The sequence below is a fragment of the Carassius carassius genome, chromosome 22, assembly GCF_963082965.1.
Source record: "Carassius carassius chromosome 22, fCarCar2.1, whole genome shotgun sequence".
NCBI lineage: Eukaryota > Metazoa > Chordata > Actinopteri > Cypriniformes > Cyprinidae > Carassius > Carassius carassius.
In genome coordinates, this window is record NC_081776.1 from 18,048,839 (window position 1) to 18,070,866 (window position 22,028).

The following is a 22,028-nucleotide window of genomic DNA, read 5'->3' on the forward strand; positions in this document are numbered from 1 at the left end:
GACAACTAGAGCCCCAGATACAGATCCCCTGTAAAGACCTTGTCTCAGAGGAGCACCAGGACAAGACCACAGGAAACAGATGATTCTTCTGCACAATCTGACTTTGCTGCAGCCTGGAATTGAACTACTGGTTTCGTCTGGTCAGAGGAGAACTGGCCCCCCAACTGAGCCTGGTTTCTCCCAAGGTTTTTTTCTCCATTCTGTCACCGATGGAGTTTCGGTTCCTTGCCGCTGTCGCCTCTGGCTTGCTTAGTTGGGGTCACTTCATCTACAGCGATATCGTTGACTTGATTGCAAATAAATGCACAGACACTATTTAACTGAACAGAGATGACATCACTGAATTAAATGATGAACTGCCTTCATAACTATCTTTTTGCATTATTGACACACTGTTTTCCTAATGAATGTTGTTCAGTTGCTTTGACGCAATGTATTTTGTTTAAAGCGCTATATAAATAAAGGTGACTTGACTTGACTGTCTGTCTGTCTATTGTCTGTATGTCTGTCCAGGGGCATCGGACTGGAGGTAAAACCAGTACTGATTAGCAGGGCCCCAAAGGAAGAGAGGGCCCGTGAAAAGTCTGGAAAATATATTTTCGGGGTGGGGGGGTGGGGGGGGGATGCATTAGGACTTCCTATGCATAGGGCCCGGGATTTTGTGCAGCGCCCCTGTGTCTGTCTATTGTCTGTCTGTCTCTGTCTGTCATACGTGCAATACTGCGTGTGTCCAAAGGGAGGTGCTCGAGTATTCGAAAGGCTTTTGTTATTATCTTTAGGTTAACCTGTTAAAATGAATGAATGAATACAGTCAAACATTTATTCAGACACCACATATATATATATATATATATATATATATATATATATATATATATATATATATATATATATATATATATACACACACACACTAGTGGGTGCAGGACACTATAGCTCATTTATTTAAGTGAGGTAGCAAAATAGATATATGACATATTATACCCCCAAAAAATTATTATTCATACAGTGGACTACCAGTAAAATTGACCAGACATTTTGACCTGACCATGTTTTGCTTAAGTGTTATCTGACATGATCAAGATGAAGTTGTTCTTACACAGTTCTTGACTTTTCTAAACTATAGCGAATAAATTGTGATAAAATATGAAATGTTGAAGGTGTCTGAATAAATTGTACTGTATTGTTACTGTATAGGAAATGTTTTAGATATTTTATTGGCTCATTTACATGTCCCACGCAACCGACCTATCCTGTCATTTGTGGTTTTGGTGTAGAGAAGAGGGCGTGGTCTGGCGTGCACGATGAAGGCGGGACATGGTGATGTCATACTCAGGAGAGCGTCGCTCCTTAGGACAGATGACTGTGTGTGAGCGAGCGCACTCATTCTCCGTTCAGCTCATTAAACATGTAACGCGCTGCGCTGAACACGAGATGTCTTATTTCATATTTGCATTTCCCTGTCAAAAGAGCACCCGTTTGGACCACTTAAGCTTTTTAATGGCAGAATAGACGCCGGTAGGGACGATCTGTTAGTGTGTCTGCTTAAGCCGGTAAAGAAAAGGAAATTCAGCTATATTTATCCCGTGTGTCCTGACCGGGAACATGTCTTCGGGACAAGATGAGAGCTCAGTGCGCGTGGCTGTCAGGTATAACTTAATACATTTATTGTATGCAGTATATAGAAGAGCCAATGTAGTCTCACTGATGCTCCATATGTACCCGCCTCTAATGTACCTGCTACAATGTCACACTATCATCAGGGCTTTATGTTCTGCACGAGCTCATTGTGTTTACGCAAACGCCTAGCGTTTAAAAATATAAGATTATATGCATGGATGTGGCATCTCTTATTTTTACCCTATTTTTAATCCTAAATCCGGCTGTAGGGCCTTATTGTGTTGATAAATATGGTTGATGTAGAATGCTGTAGAATATAAAGTGTTAAAGTGTAGATTTTCTTTTATTTCTCCATCTGATCAGGTCTGACTTCTGTTGATTACGAAGTGGGTCCAACTGTTACAGTATGTGTTATGTTACAGTATGGCCAAGGCCTTATTGTGTTTATATTGTACTCATAATGATTAATAGATATGTAAATATAAGACTATATATACTTTTTATTTTACTCTTCTGGTTGTTATTAAATTGGAACAGATCATTACATTCATACTTTATTAGGCTTTAGGATGTAATTTTTATTGTCATCCGTATATTTATTTGTTTCCTTCTTGTGCACTAATGTGAATATATTGTGTAAGATCACTGTCTTTTATGTTGTATCTAGGCTTTATTGTCTTGTTGTGTTTAAAAGCATGGACTCTTTATGTTTTGATATAAAAATGTATCATTATACGCTCGCATATAGCTTTTTCTTCATTTTTCTATATGCTTTGTTCTGGTGATCAAAGTAACACATGTGGGTCCAGGCTACTATATATTATATATCACAGTAAGTCTGTAAGGCCTATTATGTTTATAATTGATATGCATGTTTTATTGATATGCAAATCTCAAGTTATTTTCTGAATACATTATTCTACTGAGGTCTCTTGAGCTGAAGTGGGGCTAAATCTGAAAATGTTATACTGTTGTCAAGGTTTAGGTCAAATTTCTATTGCTAGTCAAACTTCTTATTTACTTGGACAAATACCTTTGATTGTATGTTAAAGGGATAGTTCACTCAAAATTTAAGTTCAAAAATCATTTTCTCATCCATATATAGTCTAATTTAAACCCTGTATATGTATGTTTCTTCTGTGAAACAGAAGAATATGTTTTCAGTAATGTTTTTGTACAGTGAAAGTCTGTAGTACTGAAGTTTGGACCACATTGACTTCCATTTTATGGACAGATTGTAGTATCACTTATATACTATTATAATGTTTAATAGTATTTGAGTTAAGTAATAGTCTTTGGTAATAATATTAGATTTTATTTTTAATATTTCAGTTTTATCTTTAGAAATTTTAAGACTTAAACCTATTTCACTTGCCAATGCAACGTTTATTTAAGATTTTCATTTATCTTATTTCACTTTTATTTTAATTAACTGAATTTATTTTAATAGTTTTAATGACCATTAATAACAAAAAATAATAATAATTAATAATAATAAAAACTGATTCCACACAAGAAAGAATGAAGGTGAGTAAAGGATGACAGAATGAGTGAACTGTCCCTTTAAGTGGTCTGTGCCGTTAAAGTCTGTGGGGATAATATCTTAGAAATGATGTTATCTTCTTCATTAAACACATCCTTTTGTGACTAAATTGAAAGGACACACCGAATGCTTCTTTTTGTGGTTGGAAAAAGCTCGGTTGAAAAACAAAGGCCGTTTGTACGCTCATGTTACATTGTTCTGGCCTCGGGAGCTCTGGTTACTTGAAGCTGACAGACTTTGACCTGCAGCTCAGTTTGCTTAACATTTGGACTTAGGCCTGATGTCATTTACTCCACTTCTTTATTCTTCTGTCAAATTTCCATGAAGGCATCGTGTTTGCGTATGAAAGCCTGTCAGAGAGAAAACTTTATATGTGCTAAAACCGGTGCTGGATCCACATGGAAATGGTTTCGTTTATGACCTGGACAATCTGAGAATTGATTTGTTTGACTTTTATTGATGAAAGAGGAAGGAATTCTGTATTGTTTACAGAAAATGTGAATGGTACTGTGTTTTATAATAGTCACATATCTGATCTTGATGGTTTTAGCTTGGTAGGCATTAAAACAATCCAGTACAGGTCACATGAGTTTGTTAATCTGTCAAACTGAGGTAAACAAACAGGTCCAACTTAGAGTACAACCATGTTTTTCTTTAGACATTTCTAGTCATAGAGTTTCCTTTAGGTGTCTGGAACATTAAACTGAATTTGTTATTATTCAAATAGCTACTAATTTATGGGCTATAAACATGTCAACATTTTAGCTAACTTTAACTAACTTTCTCTGCAGTGCTGCTCAAATGAATCCTATCTAATTTAGCTAATTTTGTAATAGCAGTTTAGGTAATGCTATAGTTTAGCTAACATTTAATTTAGAACCTTTAGTATAAGCGTAAGCGTTTCGGTAACGTTGTGGTAGTTTAGCTAATATGGTAGAAGCAGCTATAGCTAATGCTATAATTTAACTAATATTTAGTTGTCTAGTTTATTTAATGGAAACAGTTCAGATAATAGAACCGTTTAACTAATGCTTATTAGTTTAGATGGAAATAGTTTAGCTAATGCTATAGGCTACTTAATGTTTAGTAGATTAGCTAATTTAATAGAAGTACAGTAGTTTTGCTAATGTAATATGCTATAGACTATAGTGCCCCTTATGGCAAAGCTGAGTTTACAACACATACATTGTAATGAAATACTTGAAACATTTGTAATAAGTGAAATCGAACTGACATAATTAGAAGTGTGCTTGTGTGGAGTATGTTCAGTCCTTAAGAAGTTGCTTGTGTTGACATAAGCCACATTTCCAGTTTCTTCGGTATCGGCCCCAATACTGTGCTCCTGTAAAAATGCCCGATACCAAAAGCCGATACTACACAGCGTGTGAACAAAGCTGTGTCCAGAAAAATAAACACTGACAACAGAACAACAGAGAGTAGAATTAAGTTATTAGAGATTAAGGATGTCTACGAAGTACATGTAAGTAATTAATATAATGTTCAAAATTCATGCCTGTATAGCGGATGTGTACGAGCTGATAAGCAGAGCGCGATAGAGTGCGTAGCTGCGCAGATTTGCTAGCTTGTCGAGTGAATATCTCACACAGACATCACTGGAAAGTTTGTAGTTTGGTCAGATGTCAAAAGCAAGCAACCAAAACAGTGTACAGGATACTAAAGTTATGTGACGTAAGGAGAACGATGGAGCGAGAGAGAGTCAGAGAGCACGCACTTCTGTTGCATGATCTTAATTGCTGTTCACTTCATTATTTACTGCATTTGGATTCAAACTAAATCGTAAATATAAAACAAAAATTATAGGGGCATTCACTATAAACAACATTTATTTTAAACGTCAAGCATACACGATTACAGCAAAAGTAAAACTAGCAGACTGTGTACTTCACTAGACTAGAAGTGTCTTCTGCACCAATGCAAACGTGTGCATGCAGCGCAAGTTTAGCTTGCCCTGAATTTATGTTTTTTATTTACATGAGGGTCCTTGTACAGTGCGCGTGACACAGATTACATCAAAATATTACGGGCATACTCGTATGATGTATAAGGAGTGGTTCCCTGCATTACAGTATTGAGCTGCTGCGATGGAGTCGCTCTAATCGCCATTTAAATGAACAGTGAAAGTAACAAAAGCTTATACAATAGGGGTGCACAATATACCATTAGGTGCGTGATTTCACATAGAGCAGCTGTTACTACACAGAGCTGTTGTAAACTGACTAGATGTGGAAATCCAAGCTAATAATGAACGTGGATTTGCGCAGCTTGTCAGTTAACAACGGCTCTGTGTAGTAACAGCTGCTCTATGTGAAATCACGCACCTGATGGAATTTACTGCTGATTAGATAACCAGCTTTACTGATGAGATGCGCATTAATCATTGGCCGATGTATATTGTGCAACCCATTATACAATATATTTTAACAGGTATAATTAAGGTTGAAAATAACTGGAGAAAAATTCTGTTTGCTAACTAAAGCCAAATAACATGATTGTTCTTCTTCTTCTTCTTCTTCTTCTTCTTTTGTCTCTGTGCCCAATATTTGTAAATAAAAAAAAAAAAAAAAAAAGTGGTATCAGTGCATCACTATATCTCGGAATTGCTTTAAAAAATGTATTTATACTGTGTATCAGTGGCTTTCCTCTCCATGGGGAATGACATCAGTATTTTGGTGTCTGGCATAGGATAATAAAAACAGTAGCAGTCTTTAAGTCCTTTTAAAATGAAGTTACGGTCGAAGGCCCTGAGGTTTAAACTTTGAGTTAATGGAAGACAAGTCATCATTCTTCTTTGTTTGTGAGTCCAAAGTCACGGCAACTGTTTAATTATCATTACGTCAATGGCAGTATCTCTAGTTCGCAAAACCACGTCTGATGATGCCCGAAGCTGAAGCATGTCGCTAGAAAGACATGTGATTTGGTAACCTTAGTAATTTTTATTTAATCCAGGCTGCGGTTGGTTGTTGATATAGTACCAGTCTCTACCTGTTACACTGTTGCTTTCAAAGCACTTCATTTATCTTGTGTTCAGAGACTCCTGGATTCATTCATCTGTTGTTCTCCTAATTTGACATTGAATAGATTTCTGATGCTCATTGGGGACATCTTTAACCAAGGGCCATTTATGGTTATGGATATGTCAGCATGTGCTGTGAATTCATTCTTGAAAGAAGAGATTTTTTTGCTTTTGCATGGCAATAAACACTTGTCATACTTCTGTGATACAGCTGAAAGTATTTGACAACATGTTTATAAGGGCTTTACATGTGTAGGTTTGAGCAGTTTTCTTGTGGCCTGTAAGATTCCACCACTGGTATATTCAATACCACCAGTCACAGAATTAATATTTTAAGCCCCTGGTCTTAACAACGGGCTGCTTTGTCGAATTACTCTCTGAGTTTTACGAATTGGTCTGAGGTTTGTGTTGCAGATGAGTGTATCTCTGTTTGGTTATGGCACACATAGCTTATCACTTATTTGACCTATTTTCATATTATTTTTAGTCTGTAAGACTGTGTGTCAAACATCCGTTACTGAGAAACTGAATCAAAACCTTTCCTTTGGTTAAAATTTCACCATATAGTCATGAGATGTAAAACAGTCAGTTTTCAATGTCATACAATCCCCTCAGAAATCATTCTATTATGTTGTGCTCAGTTATTATCAGTATTATTGGTTCTTGTTATTATCATTATTGAAAACAATTTTGTGCTTATTTCTCTCTTTTTTGTTTTAATCTTACATACACCAAACTTTTCAATGGCAGTTTCAATATTACAGTTTTAACTGTATGTTTTTTTAATAAATGCTGATCTTAACATTGATGACCTTTATGACCTTAAGTATTCCAAACCTTTGACATAGTATGTATATGAAAGTATATGAAAGATACATAAAATACAATTTCAATAGGTTCTGTGTATTTAACCTCTACATTCTTGAGAGTAGCCTGACTGGGCATAATAGTTCCAGATTTTCAGAAGTAGTAAAATGGGTGGACTAGATGAAATCAAGAGTTCCACCTTCTGTTGAAACCCATTGATTTATTTTTCATTTATTTTTTTAGGTCTGGTCATGATTATTTATGAGCCAGGCAGAGCAGAACCAACCCTAGAAACCATCTGTCATGTGAATTGATGAGTTAGCAGACTCGCATGCATACTGGGTTGGGTGGTTGTGTATACAAAGACAATGGCATTAATGAACGGCTTTAGATGCTTTAATATTTACTTAAGCATGGGAGGCATCTGTGCACGTTAAAGGCCTTGTTGAAGAGTGAGACGCAACAATTTCCACCACAGCTATTCTGAAAAGCCAAAAATATGTACAGTATATCTTTCTTCTGTCACTTGGTCTCTTATTTGGCTTTTTGTCCCATCCCTCTGTTTTCCCATATACTGTATAATGTATCTAGTTTAAACAGAAAAGTGCTTTTATTTAGGCCCTACTCCATAGAGATATCTTGTGATTTGCTTTTAAAACAGCAAATGTGCTGATTATGGACACAGTTTATAAAAATACATTATTAGAAGATCCATTGTTTTTTTCCCACCACCAACATAATTGTAAAAACAACGAAACATAAACATTTTCTAAGGAATATTAAAATACGAATGACTTAGTTGTCTTTACAGTAAAAAATAAAATAAAATTGCTTTTTTTAGCATAAAAAACAGCACACTTTACATTTAAATATCTCCATTCCAAAAGCAACTGATTCTTTCCATGTATAATTGTTGATGTTTTGTGCCGATGAGCTTATGGGAGTAGACATGGGTGGATGTTTTGGGTCCTTGTTTTCTTGTTTTTTGTTCTTTTGTTCCTGCCTGAACCTTATAGGGTGGCAGTCGAACAACATCACAGTCACCTATGACCTTCCTGTCCATAACCTCATGTGTGCAGTAAGACCTTTGGGCAGACAGTCAGCCAGTATGGACATTTCCTGTATGTGCAGGTCAACCCAACTTAATTTGCACTTTTTTTTAGAGTGATTGGGCACAGCTGATGAAAATACTCCCCCATTTTTAAAATACACAAGAGACATGCTCATCCTGACAGGATTTTAAAAGATGTCAGAGTTTGAACCAATTTAAGCTTTATGTACAACATCTGTTACTGTACATGCAGAAGATATAAATATATATATATATATATAATAAAATAGTAGTTGACAGTTATGCATCTACAGTGGAAGTCTGGAATGTACGTAAAAACATTATTTGTTTGGTTTTATTTTCTAGCAGTGCACATTAAACGTAAAATAATAAAAATAAAAAAAGAAATGTAGTTCCAAATAAGCTTTGAAGTTAATAAACAGAAAAACGTGTTGTCGAAAGTGCCCAAATAATTTATTGATGTTATTTTTCACGTGTATTTAATTAATTAATTTTATGTGTTTGTTTGTTTTTGTAGTATTGGGAAATTTTTGCAGTAACAGGGCTGGCACAGATATACTGTAAATATCATTATTTTTTTTAATTAAAATTAGTTATTAATTGTAAAATGCTGTGAATTTGACATCACATGCTTGTGCTTCCTGTGGCATTACGTAAGAAATCAAGCTTGTTTGTACCTGTTTATTAGGTTATTTAAATGAAATCCAAATTAAAACCGTATAGAAGCCCTGAAACTCAAAACTAATCCATGCAAAGCCAACACTTCAATCAGGCTTTAAATCAGGACAATACAACACAGATAATGTGATCATTTTGTTGAATGTTCAAGGATAGCAAACGGAAAATGAAGGCGGCGAATTCCTCACATCCCATTTCTGTCTCATGTGCACTCGCTGTAGTCACTCATTTACCCCGGAATATTCTGCTTGGGTTACACAACCTTTCATTGAATGTTTGAAGAGTCAATGCATACACGCTCACATAAATACATATGCAAAAGTAATCCTGTAACCTGAAGTAGCCAGATTTCAGTTGGTTGGGAGCACCGCTCTATGGTCCAGTTAGATGGATTAATTAAGAAAGAAGTATAGTTTTTGCCCTTTGTCATTTACATTTCACCAGGTTAAAATCTTAAAGCTCAAACTTTACGCTTGATTTATTTGTAGCACATTAACTTTGAATTATGATGTGAACCCCCCTGCTTGATTTTGCACTATTTCTGGATAGGATATTGCTTGGAAATGTATTGTTGTTTTTGGCCTAGGTGTATGATATATCATAAACAGAAGAATGTTCCTTACCATATGCTGCCATACTGTACGTCATCCATGTCCATCTAGCCTAATAGTTCTTTTTGTTTTCGCTCTTCTGATCGGTTTTCTCTTTTTGCAAAGTGTATAGTTGTATGGTGTATAGCGATATGAGCCAGCACCCAAAATACTTTCAGAACACTAAAGCTCTAAAGTTTTGTATTCTATTCTACATGGCTCTGTGTGAAGAAGTGTTTGCCACCGTTAAAACTGTGGTTTATCACACCTGAGTTAACATTTTTCTAGCCACACCCAGGCCTGATTACTGCAACACCGATTCACAATCAAGAAATCTCTTAAATAGGACCTACCTGACAAAGTGAAGTAGAACAAAAGAAAGTAATTGAGATCTATCAGGCTGGAAAATGTTATAAAGCCATTGCTAAGTCTCTGGGACTCCAGCAAACCACAGTGAGAGCCATTGTTCACAAATGGCAAAAACATGGAACAGTGGAGGACCTTCCCAGGAGTGACCGGCCGACCAAAATTACCCCAAGAGCACAGCGATGACTCATCACAAAAGACCCCACAACAACATTCAAAGAACTGCAGGCTTCACTTGCCTTAAGTTGCCTTAAGGTCAGTGTTCATGACTCTACCATAAGAAAGAGACTGTGCTAAAATGGTCTGCAATGCAGAGTTCCAAGATGAAAACCGCTGCTGAGCTAAAAGAACATAAAGGCTCATCTCAGTTTTGCCAGAAAACATCTTGATGATCACCAAGACTTTTGGGGAAATTCTCTGTTGACTGACGAGACAAAAGTTTAACTTTTTGGAAGGTGTGTGTCCCATTACGTCTGGCATAAAAGTAACACCACATTTCAGAAAAAGAACATCATACCAACAGTAAAATATGGTGGTGGTAAGTGTGATGGTCTGGGGCTGTTTTGCTGCTTCAGGACCTGGAAGACTTGCTGTGATAAATGGAACCATGATTTCTGCTGTTTATAAAAAAATCCTGAGGGAGATCTGTTCATCTGTTCGTGACCTCAAGCTGAAGTAAACTTGGGTTCTGCAGCAGGGACAATGATCCAAAACACACGAGCAAGTCCACTTCTGAATGGCTGAAGAAAAAAAAATTGAAGACTTTGGAGTAGCCTAGTCAAAGTCCTGACTTGAATCCTATTGAGATGTTGTGGCATGACCTTTAAAAGGCAGTTTCCAATTTTCCTCCAATGTGGCTGAATTACAACAATTCTGCATAGATGAGTGGACCAAAATTCCTCCATGGCGCTGTAACAAACACATGGCAAGTTATTGTAAATGCTTGATTGCAGTTGTTGCTTCTAAGGGTGGCCCAACCAGTTATTATATTTGGGGGCAAATAGTTTTTCACACAGGGCCATGTAATTTTGGATTTTCTTTTCCCTTAATGATAAAAATGTGTTCACTTGTGTTATCTTTTACTAATATTTAAATTTGTTTGATGATCTGAAACATTGAAGTGTGACAAATAAGAAATCAGGAAGGGGGCCAACACTTTTTCACACCACTGTATATGACCTGCCAAATCACAAAGATGCCGATTTGCATAGGACTAATATTTTCACAGGACCTCTGTGTTCGGCGAAATATGGTAGATCGTTTGTGGGGGGAATTTTATCTTTACAATTTACAGATGCTTTGCGTGGGATTAACATAACAGACAACCTCAAATTTTTACAAATCACTAGAGGTCACCATGGCAATACTAATCCCATTTGTATGAGACTTTACTGTAAATACATGGCCAATGCATTGCAAGCCCAATAGAGTTACCTTCAAATGTCTATGCCATTAAATTAATTAAATGGCACACAATTAAATTAATGCCATCTATACAAAGTTCAGTTATTTGTTCAACTGTTTCCAGATACCATAGTTCCAACATGCATTCATAAATGGCAAACTACAGGTATCGAGCTTTGGCTTTGGGTGGAAGTATGATTTATTGTTAGGGAATGGGGTTTGAATGACTGCTGTGTTTCTATGCTTTTGAGAAACTGTAATAACTAGCTAATTAATTTTTTTCCACAATGCATTTAACTGGAAGCTAAGCAATTACATTGTTGTAGAGAATACAGTAAGGTTCTTTCAAACCCAATCTTACTGGAATACTATTTTAAGATATGGCAATTTGAAATGAACAAATTTGTACGAATTCATACAAATTAGCTAACAATTTTTGCCAAAATGTAAAATAGTTACGAAGTGCCATGAGATTGTGAGGTTCTTTTACTAGTTTTTAGTCAAAATCACTTGGTCTGCCAGCCTTGTAAACATGATGCATGTTGTACATACTGTTTGTGGGCAGACAGGTTAAAAGCTTTGCACCCTGATATTTACCTGTACATTTTTAAGGCAGTTCTTAGCATTTTTGTTTGTAATATGCTTCACTCGGATCTGTGGGTGTGGAGTCAAAAGCTGTTTATCATGTTTATCAAATCCGTGCAGGTTGAATAGATGAAATTTATTATCTTAATTATTATAATGACTGCAACTGTCATGAAGTCCCATTATAGTTTTTAAAAGTGTGTATTGTAGATATCGCAAACATGTTATCTGTTAGCTGATTACTAGTATCACTCAAAGGAATCCAGACCGATCAGTATGTTTATTAGTCATACTATCTAGAATCAATGGAATGTGTGATATCAGGGTCAATCCATGTTCTTTTGTGTTGACACTATGGAGCATATTTTAACATATTTTTTTTATATTATAAACAAACACTGGAACTGAGAAACTGATTGATTGATTGATTCTGAATTTTGATTGAGACACATCTTTTACAGGGTCATACTTTTTTAGGGCAGGATGGACCAGAACTTACCCATCTGTCTCCATCATATGTCCCTTGTGCTTTTGGGTAATGACTGTTTGACTTGTAAAACATGGTCCAATCCACTTAAGCTACTGATCTTTTTCATGGGAAAGAGGAGGCCGTGGAGATGTCTTTGTCACTGTAATTGCAGTAATGAGGCCTTCGGGTTGAGGTAAACGGGTTCAGTCAGAATCTGAGCTTTATTTGATGCCTTGTGAACAATGTGTGACCCTCCCCATGCATAACATTAGATGATATATAACAAGAAAATCCATTGAACTTAACTTAAAGCTTAAAGAAGTTCTCAAATGCATCATAAAAAAGTATTCCATATGAATCAAGTGGTATACTCAAAGTCTTCTGAAAAGTCACAATTGTTTTATATAATGAAAAGATTCCCATATAAACATTGGAACCTTAAAGCTTTGAATGTTAAATGTGTCCATTTGTGTTTCAAAGATAAATGAAAGTCTTATGAGTTTTGATTAATGATTATTTTAGTGCATTTGAGGAAAATCTTTTTTTGGAAAATCCAGTAATAATTCTTATTGCTTGGATCAAATGATCATTTGTGTCGACAGATATTTAATGATAATAATAATTGGTTATGTAATGAGAAAAACAGCTTTAGTACTGTGTGATTATACTCTTATATGGCAAATTAATAAGCAATTTAGACTCAGTTTGCCAGTTATCTTATCAATCAAACTTTGCATGTTTCAGAACAACACAAGGTAATGTTAAAATCCGGAATAAATTAGCATTTTATTTTTTTTTGACAAGTTTTTTGAGTGACTAAGTCAATGACTCACTTATGAAGGAAGTTACTTGTTTCTTTGCTGGATGATTCAGTGTTTATATATATATATATATATATATATATATATATATATATATATATATAATATTATATAATATCATGTGTATCTTAGGTGCAAGGTGGAATGAGCATTGGTTACTCAAAATTGTCTTTGCCAGATTGAATCCCTAAATAAACAATTCTGTTTCAGATAAACACTGGGTGTTCATTTGAACCTAATTTTCAAATCTGTCAGATGACTCACTAGAGTGTTTTGTGGAAGCTGTTGAAATGGGAAACGTTTTTCAGTCTCATAAATGTCTCACAATATCTTTTACAGTATGTATAATTACACATGTAGAGGCATAGTATGGTCTCGCATTGACATCATTTGTGGTTGAGGGGTTCTTGGCGTGCATTTGGGTTAACAAGACCAATTTATATATCCTCAAGACTTTAAAGATTTATAGTGGTCAGAGGTCGGCATTGTAACATGGCTTATTTTTAAGTTGTATTTTCATGTAACCCCTTTTCTAAGCTGCGTAGAATGCGCTGGCACACATGAGTAGCTCTGAAACGAGGAACAACGTTAACCCTTGAATGCCTGTTTTCAGTATTTTAGAGGGTTGGAGACACTGGAGATGTCACTGGAAAAGACAGGACACACAAGAGTGTCTGACTAGCATTACTGTCTTAAAAGTGACCTCACAACTGAAAGAGAGGAAAGAAGCTTGCAGCTGGAAAATCATGTTACTAACGGAGGTTAAGAACAGAGTTTAAATTATTAGGATACTGATTCATATAACAGAATTTTATATGAAATCCGCATACAAATGTTTTCACTTTTATTTTATTTTTTTTATGGACTATAGCAACTGATTTGCCTTTAGCTTGCCTTACAGAAAGACACACAGTTGACATGTCTAGAAAATGTTATTGTAATTTTTGTAACATGTATTCTAAATAATAACTAATAATAACATAATTTAAAATAGAATTGCATTCAAATGTATGTGCACTTATGTTAGTCAGTGTTTCTTGTAATATAGTTTAAGACATTTTAGTTTTACCTCCTTTCTGAACATTTGCATTGCTTTATTTATTGCATTCGGACACATAGCAAGTTCTGCATGGATAAATGATAAATCTACTTCAAAAATCAATGGAATAAGGGCTAATAAAGTAAGAGGCAGAGCAGCAAGTTGTTTTGAAGGAAAGGTTTAAATAATGAAAACAGAAAATGTGAGTAAATCCCAGGGTGTGACTGTTTTTTTTTCTCTTGCTCTCCTCTAACAGAACGCGTCTGTTCATGAACAAACTCAGGGTTGGAGTGTCTTTGTCACTTTCCATGAATACAGTATACTTGACCATTAGAGGCACAAATCCCAAGGTTTTTATTTTATTTTGTTGTTCTTTTGTGTTTTTCATAGTTTAGTATACAAACCATTATGGAACACACTTACCTAGCATGAATAGCTTTTAAATCACATTTTTTATCAACTGTTAAAATAGGAATTTCGGCCTGTCCCACCTCAAAGATCTTGACGTCTTTTACTGTATTTGTGAAAAATAAAAAAAAGTTTATCAACTTAATGTCAATAAATATCAAATATCAGATCAATAGATTATTGGAATATCAAATATACAAACTTTTTAACTGTCATGCAACAATTCTTCATTATGTTCTTTCAAAAATATTTTTTGATCTGACTTTTTTTTTTAAATCTAACACTGTGGTTTCAAGATAAAAACATTTATTCAGATAAACAATTTGTCTCTTTCTTCCAGGGTTCGTCCACAGCTGGCAAAGGAAAAGATAGAGGGATGTCACATCTGCACATTCGTGACCCCTGGGGAGCCCCAGGTTGTTCTGGGAAAGGACAAGGCCTTCACGTTTAACTATGTTTTTGACATGGACTCGCAGCAGGACAGTATCTACAGCAACTGCACTGAGAAACTCATCGAAGGCTGTTTTGAAGGATATAATGCCACTATCTTCGCCTATGGACAGGTAAGACTGTAAAATGACAAGAAACCCAGTGATGAAATGAAGTCATTTAATCCACACTGAAAATGTTTGGGTTTTTAGCCCAGTTCTTAACTTTTAACTATTGGTGCAGAAGTTTTCCATTTTAGGCAAGAATTTCATTATTATTATTGGTTTTATTGTTAGATTAAATGTTACGAACGCAGTTTTCAGCACACTCTCATGGCAATTCTTAACTATGTTCAGTATTTATACAGTAGTTTTCCATATGAATTGCATTTTACCAATTCATATGAAATCATCACCTCATAAGATAGTTCCATTTTAGTAAATCATCTCATTTTAACAGTGTAATAGAACCAGTTCAAAAAGCATTTCAAAGCTTGTTGTTGTGTTTTTGCTTTATAGGGAAAATATTTAATTAAATCCTGCAGTTCATCACATGGTTTTCAACTCGGTTATAAATTATAGAATTTTATAGTTAAATTAGTTTAAACTTATCTGTTCAAGTGTAATACTGTGGCGATGAAGTAGTTTTGTAGGCCGACTCAGACATTAGCATCATTCTTTTGAAAAAAAAACAACAAGATGTTTCTGTTTTAGGATTACTGGAGAAAATAAGCTCTGTGACCAACAAAAGTATATGATTTTTATTCAACATGATAATCTGCATAAGTGAACACAAATCTTATGAATCCTAAATAAATATATAGCCATAAACTACTACACTGTTGTTGCTTCAATGTCTCCACCTTTCAACATTTAGACACTTGTTAGTAATGACCATATTAAGACCCCTTTTCTAGTAAAAGCCTTACAATAAAGTATTACTAATGTATTTAATGTTTAAGAATATAACTTGAAAATATCTTGCACTTGCGTTATCCACAGACCTTAAGTCAGGCATTTAACTAAAAACTCATTCAAAAATCCATTGACTTTGTTTCCAGGTTTTGGCCTGCAACTTGACCTCATCCCTGCAGCTCTCTATTGAGATCTCCATTTTTTTGTGCCAGATTAAATAAATGAAAAAAAAATATTAGTAATTAATTTAAAAGCATGCACCCTCAAATAGCTTCAGTGTAGTTAGCTGTTAGTAGTTTTTGTTAGTAGCTTGTTTCAGGAAAATGTCGGAAGCTTAACAATGATGATGCTGAAGTCATGCAACTGTGCTTTAGTTCATTTATAGCCTGCACTTATCTTTTTAATTCTGCCAATTGTATTTTGGCTGCAAAATTCATAAAAGTTCTATTGCTAACTACATTTTATTGGGATAACAAGTAACTTCTTTATTATGATGGCACACACTGCTCCGGGTGTGTGTTCATGGTGTGTGTGTGCGTTCACTGTTGTGTCACTTTTATTTTAAGTACTAAATATATAAATGTATACATTTTAATTTAGCATTGCTGTTGTTCTGTATCACTGTTATATCAACAAAAACCTGGTAACTGTTATTTATTAAGGCAAAGCAGTTGTGGGCTGTGGAGCATGCTACACATCAAGCAAGGCAAACAAACCATGAAACTAATGCCAGAACATGAACGCTGCATTTTTTTTTTGAACAATAATAGATTACTTAAAGGGTCTTAATTTCCTCAGCACAAATGTATTGCCCTGCCCACCTCCCACCCCCCATAGAGTTAGTGTATTTTTGTCTTAAGTTCTTTCTTTGAATAATGATTTTAAAAACTCTCCCTCATGAGAGTCCCTACTTTTCGTCAGGCTTTTCTGGCTTTGTTAATTCTCCCCCTGTTGTTCGATGGCCTTGTCTTCCTGTCAGTGGATGATGTGCGCATAGGCCCTGTGTGTCATTCCTCTCTGTGTCTATAGCTACAGAGACCCCAAACTTCTTTTGTCTGGGCTGTCACTCCCCCTTTCTAGCCTCAACTAAAAGAAAATTCACAGTCAACAGCACAGGCCGGATTTTCCCAAGAGCCTAGCTTTTGTTGTTTTTGTTGTTGTTGTTTTTTTAGACCTAAATATGTTTTGACACTCTGTGGAAAGGTAGAGGAAATTTTCTGAAATATTCCTTTAATGTACAATGAGGAACTTTGAAACGCATCATAAGTTAATTAATATTATCCTCTGTTTGAGTGGTCTTGTTCACCTCACATCCCCTGAATCTTTCCTAGACCGGTTCGGGAAAGACTTACACCATGGGCACGGGATTTGATGTGAACATCACTGATGAGGAGCTGGGAATTATTCCACGGGCAGTCAGCCACCTCTTCAGGGGCATCGAGGAGCGCAGACAGGCCGCCACAGAACAAGGGCGACCCGTACCTGAGTTTAAGATCAACGCCCAGTTCTTAGAGGTAAATAACAACCTCATCTGTCATTTTCACTTGTAGTCTGGCATTATCGGATCTCAAGAAACTACCTTTAGCGATCTTTCGACTGACAGAGGTGTTATTTTATGTTGAGTTGTCATTTCATTTTTAGCATTGAGGTTTAAATCATAAATGTATCCTCTGATAAGTGTAACAGAGCTGCTGTCGTGCCAGCATGTGAAGGGTGGTGTTGACAACATGCCACATGTATAACACACCTGTCTCAACTTTGTCAGAGATTGGCAGATGTTGGAGATAGCATGAATGTCTGAGCTTGGCCAATTAATTACTTAAACACTCCTGCATATTTTCAGCTGGCTAAGATGCAATGTTTTGTTTCGTAGCTGTACAATGAGGAGGTGCTGGACCTGTTTGATTCCACTCGAGATGTGGAGGCCCGGAAGCAGAGATCAAACATTAAGATCCACGAAGATGCCAATGGAGGGATTTACACAGTGGGAGTCACAACACGAACTGTTAGCTCAGAAGCAGAGGTTGGTTTTATACTAGGATTTGAGGACATATCCTAAGCCTTTCTGCATTTGTAAATTGTTGTTTTTTTTATGTATATTTTTTTCAGGAGTTTTCCCCCATTTTATATATATATATAATATTTGTATAAAAAGTGCAGTGATTAAAATTAATTATACTTATCTATAAATGTAAAACAGATCACAAAATATTTTTTTAAATATATTTATCATGCTTATCATTTTCATGTTTCTGTAAATTTAAAAGAAAGCCTTATCTTTTTTTTTATCTTTTTTATTTTTTAAAGTTTGTCAGTTTTATATAAAAAAAAAAATTAATAAAAGCGATTTTAATTTTAATAACAATATAAAAAGCTCTGTAATTTATATAGTCATATAGTATTTTACTTGTGTAATAGTTTAAGTTGATCAGTTATTTTAAAGTTTAATGTACCTGTCCATCCATCATCATCTTCATTGTCGGTCATACACAGGAGCTGCTGAATTATCTCAGTGCCATATTTCTAGAATTTCCTCTCTGCCTCTTTCAGATGATGCAGTGTCTCAGATTGGGTGCTCTGTCCCGCACCACTGCCAGCACGCAGATGAATGTCCAGAGCTCACGCTCACATGCCATCTTCACCATCCACCTGTGCCAAGTTCGCGTCTGTGCCTCAGACAATGTAGGTGGCGCCGCCTAGATTTCAAATCTCCTTTAGCTGGAAAACTTTCACTCAGATCACACTGTCACACAGCTGTGAAAGAGTCCTTGTTATGCTATTTGGTCATCAAACCAGAATTGAATAAACCACCTTGATCTCTCAGTAAATAAAGGTACAAAAGTTGTCACTGGGGCAGTACCTTTTCAAAAGGTACACTTTTGTACCTTTTAGGTACTAATATGTACCTAAAAGGTACCTTTTTGGTACCTTAAAGGTACATATTAGTACCTAATACTAAAAGGTGTACCTTTTGTAAAAGGTACCGCCCCAGTGGCAGCTTTTGTACCTTTTTTTTCTGAGACTGTGGAAATGATAAAAGTGCCTCTACAGAATTTTAGACACATGCTGAAATCTGTTTTGTAATATATAATTTCATATTTAATTGATATCAACCTTCAGGCCCCATGATAAGTGTTTATTTTATTTTAGAATTTAAGTAGACTGAGCTTTAATATAATATACTAATAAACTCTACCTCATTCGATTTTTTTAATTTTATGTTGTCTCCCAGGACACAGAGACTGATAACAGACTGGTGAATGGCTCCTCAGAAATGAACGAGTTTGAGACGCTAACAGCTAAGTTTCACTTTGTGGATTTAGCTGGCTCTGAGCGACTGAAGAGAACAGGGGCTACAGGGGACCGAGCCAAAGAGGGCATCTCTATCAACTGCGGACTGGTAAGAAAAGAAGTGGAAGTGAAAAATGACCAATTCATAAACACTAAAATACTCTCAGTATAACATTATGCATGTTAACATCGGTACTGAATAATAAAATCACTGTTATGTCCAGTACTACAAACACAACATTTTCTACAACAGAAAAATCTAATAATAGTTAAATAATGAATAACCAGTAATATTATAAACTTTTTATAAATTCAAGCATGTTTACAGGAGTAAACAAATACATACTGTAATATCCATTTTTGACTGAACAATTATTTTAATAGGAGACATTTATTGTATATTTGGTGTGTATTAGTTTTGATAGCTAATAATTTTGTCTTTGTTTTGTGGTGATAAAGTTAGCTCTTGGCAATGTGATCAGTGCTTTGGGTGACAGGAGCAAACGATCCACACATGTGCCTTACCGTGACTCCAAACTCACTCGCCTGCTTCAAGATTCCCTAGGAGGAAACAGGTGAGCATCTGTAGATTATTCCCAATTTTAGACATTTTATTAGGAGATATTCCATGTATAAATGCAGTTTTTTTTTTAGCTTTGCCCCCTTCTGTGACCCACAGTCAGACAGTGATGATTGCCTGCATCAGTCCATCAGATAGAGACTTCATGGAGACCCTTAACACGCTAAAATATGCAAACCGTGCTCGCAACATCAAGAACAAAGTGATGGTGAACCAGGACCGTGCCAGTCAACAGATCAGCGCTCTGAGAACAGAGATCGCCCGGATGCAAATGGAGCTCATGGAGTACAAGACGGTTTGTGCAGAGTCCATATTTGTGTCAGAATTAGATTTTCACTGTAATGTCTCTAACATGTTCGTGAACAAATAAGTAAGGTTAGTATATTTTAGTATATTATTTTATTTTTAGTTAAGTTACAAAAACAAATATAATATATATTATGTTACTTTTTTATATATCTATTTTTAACAGGGCAAGCGTATGGTTGGCGAGGATGGACTAGAAAGCATCAATGACATGGTGCATGAGAATTCCATGCTGCAGACAGAAAACAATAACCTGCGTGTACGGGTGAAGGCAATGCAGGAAACCATTGATGCCCAGAGAGCCAGACTCACCCAGCTACTCAGTGATCAGGTCAACCAGACCCTCGCCAGAGCAGGTACAAAAATGACATATAAAGGAAAAATCTGATATTTTAGATATAAAGTAATAATAATTAGAGTTAATACAGCATTATAAACAATAATGCTATATTTTTTAATTAAACTTTAGGATTGATGTGCTAATAGTTCCCTATTATAAAGACAAAGCCTTTCAAGGTAACAAAAAAAAAAGAATGGCAGATATTTAGGCCAAAGAAGGAGAAGACAAAAATCTTTGTTCTTATTATTTAATAACAAAGATAAAAGAATGACAAAGATACACATTACAACTACACATAATATACAAAAAAAACAAACAATGCTTTATTTTCAGGTACAATAGGTTTGTTTAGCAGAACTATTCAATAAATTGAATGAACAGATATACATATAAAAAACTGTAAATTGATTCCTAAAGCAACTGTATTAAATTTCTTTAGTCAAGAGCAGTGAGTGTTTTGTTGTTTTATTAACGTTGAAGGAATACTGTAGTTCACCCAAAAATAAAAGTTCTGTCAGCTGTCTGTCAATTCTGTCATAGTGTTTTATTTTTGACATTGACTCATTCAAAGGTGGTTTTAAACTCAAATGAGTTTCTTTCCTCTTCTGTACATAAATGCTATTTTGAGGAACGTGGAAAACCAAACACTTTCTTGTCCACAGTGACTTCCATGGCATTTTTTGCTACTATCAATGTGGACCAGCAACTGTTTGATTACCCACATTCTTCAAAATATCTTTTGTGTTCTGCAGAAGAAATTAATACAGGTTTGGGACAATGTGAGTTTATAATGTTAGAAATGATTTTTAAGGGTGATCTATCCCTTGACGATAATGACAGCACATGCAAATAATGAGAGAGTAACTCTACCGCAGAGTTAACACTGCTGTGAATGCATGTGGCATTGTACAGTATATAAATTAAAATAAATAAAGAAATGTATGCATTTAGCAGACGCTTTTATCCAAAGATAAAATATATATGATATACATATAAATATATATATGTATATGACGGAGGTGCCAGAACTGCAGCTGATAGAATGGGTGCTGTAGCACGTTACTACGATATTTTTCAAAAGAAGATCGTGGAGACATTTTATCATTATTGTTTTTTGTTTTGTTTTGTTCTGTTTTTGTTTTGTTTTGTTTTGAAATGGTTGCAAGACATTTTAATAATAGGATTGGATACTCAGAAAATACTCAATCAAATTAATGTATTATTTTGTTTGAACTCCTGAAGGTGATAAACTAAGTTTTTTTTTTTTTTTATGAAGGTTAAGCATTTTCCTTTACTGGGCTTTTATAAAATAAAAAAAAAGAAACCAACAAAAAAAATAATAAAATAAAACAGACAAAATCGTGACGCACCTAAATGGATTAATTGTCACGCATCTAGATTAGATTAAGATCTCCCAGACAGAAGAGGGATAATTTGCTTTGCCTCTAAAATACATTTATAAAACGGATAGTTCCAGTCCTTGATTCTGATTGGCTGAGCCACGTTCGAACTTGCTGTAAATTACTCTACAAACATACACCTTTGTTTACGTTTGCGTGTTGCTTGACGACCACTTTGTTGCAACCACAACTGATTCTGATTACATTGTTCCGTAGAAGAATACTGTTTTTATTCATATCATTACACTTTATTTGCTCTGTTTTATTTTGTGAAACCGTACTGCGTATATATGGAATAACTGTTTTACAGAAGCATTAAGTACCATGAAGCC

General features: G+C 35.3%; 1 protein-coding gene across 3 annotated transcripts in view; it reads left to right on the forward strand.

Moving 5' to 3' along the window:
• The first annotated feature begins 1,349 nt into the window (after positions 1-1,349).
• The window catches only part of LOC132099077 (kinesin-like protein KIF21A), a 44,719-nt gene continuing 24,040 nt past the window's right edge, over positions 1,350-22,028 (forward strand). For all 3 annotated transcript variants that reach the window (XM_059505511.1, XM_059505512.1, XM_059505513.1), the window contains exons 1-9: positions 1,350-1,649; positions 14,777-14,999; positions 17,111-17,293; positions 17,653-17,802; positions 18,330-18,461; positions 19,012-19,179; positions 19,530-19,645; positions 19,750-19,945; positions 20,123-20,312. In XM_059505511.1, the coding sequence (XP_059361494.1) occupies positions 1,606-1,649; positions 14,777-14,999; positions 17,111-17,293; positions 17,653-17,802; positions 18,330-18,461; positions 19,012-19,179; positions 19,530-19,645; positions 19,750-19,945; positions 20,123-20,312 (1,402 nt within the window). In that variant the 5' untranslated portion in view covers positions 1,350-1,605. The remainder of the gene's footprint in view (positions 1,650-14,776; positions 15,000-17,110; positions 17,294-17,652; positions 17,803-18,329; positions 18,462-19,011; positions 19,180-19,529; positions 19,646-19,749; positions 19,946-20,122; positions 20,313-22,028) is intronic.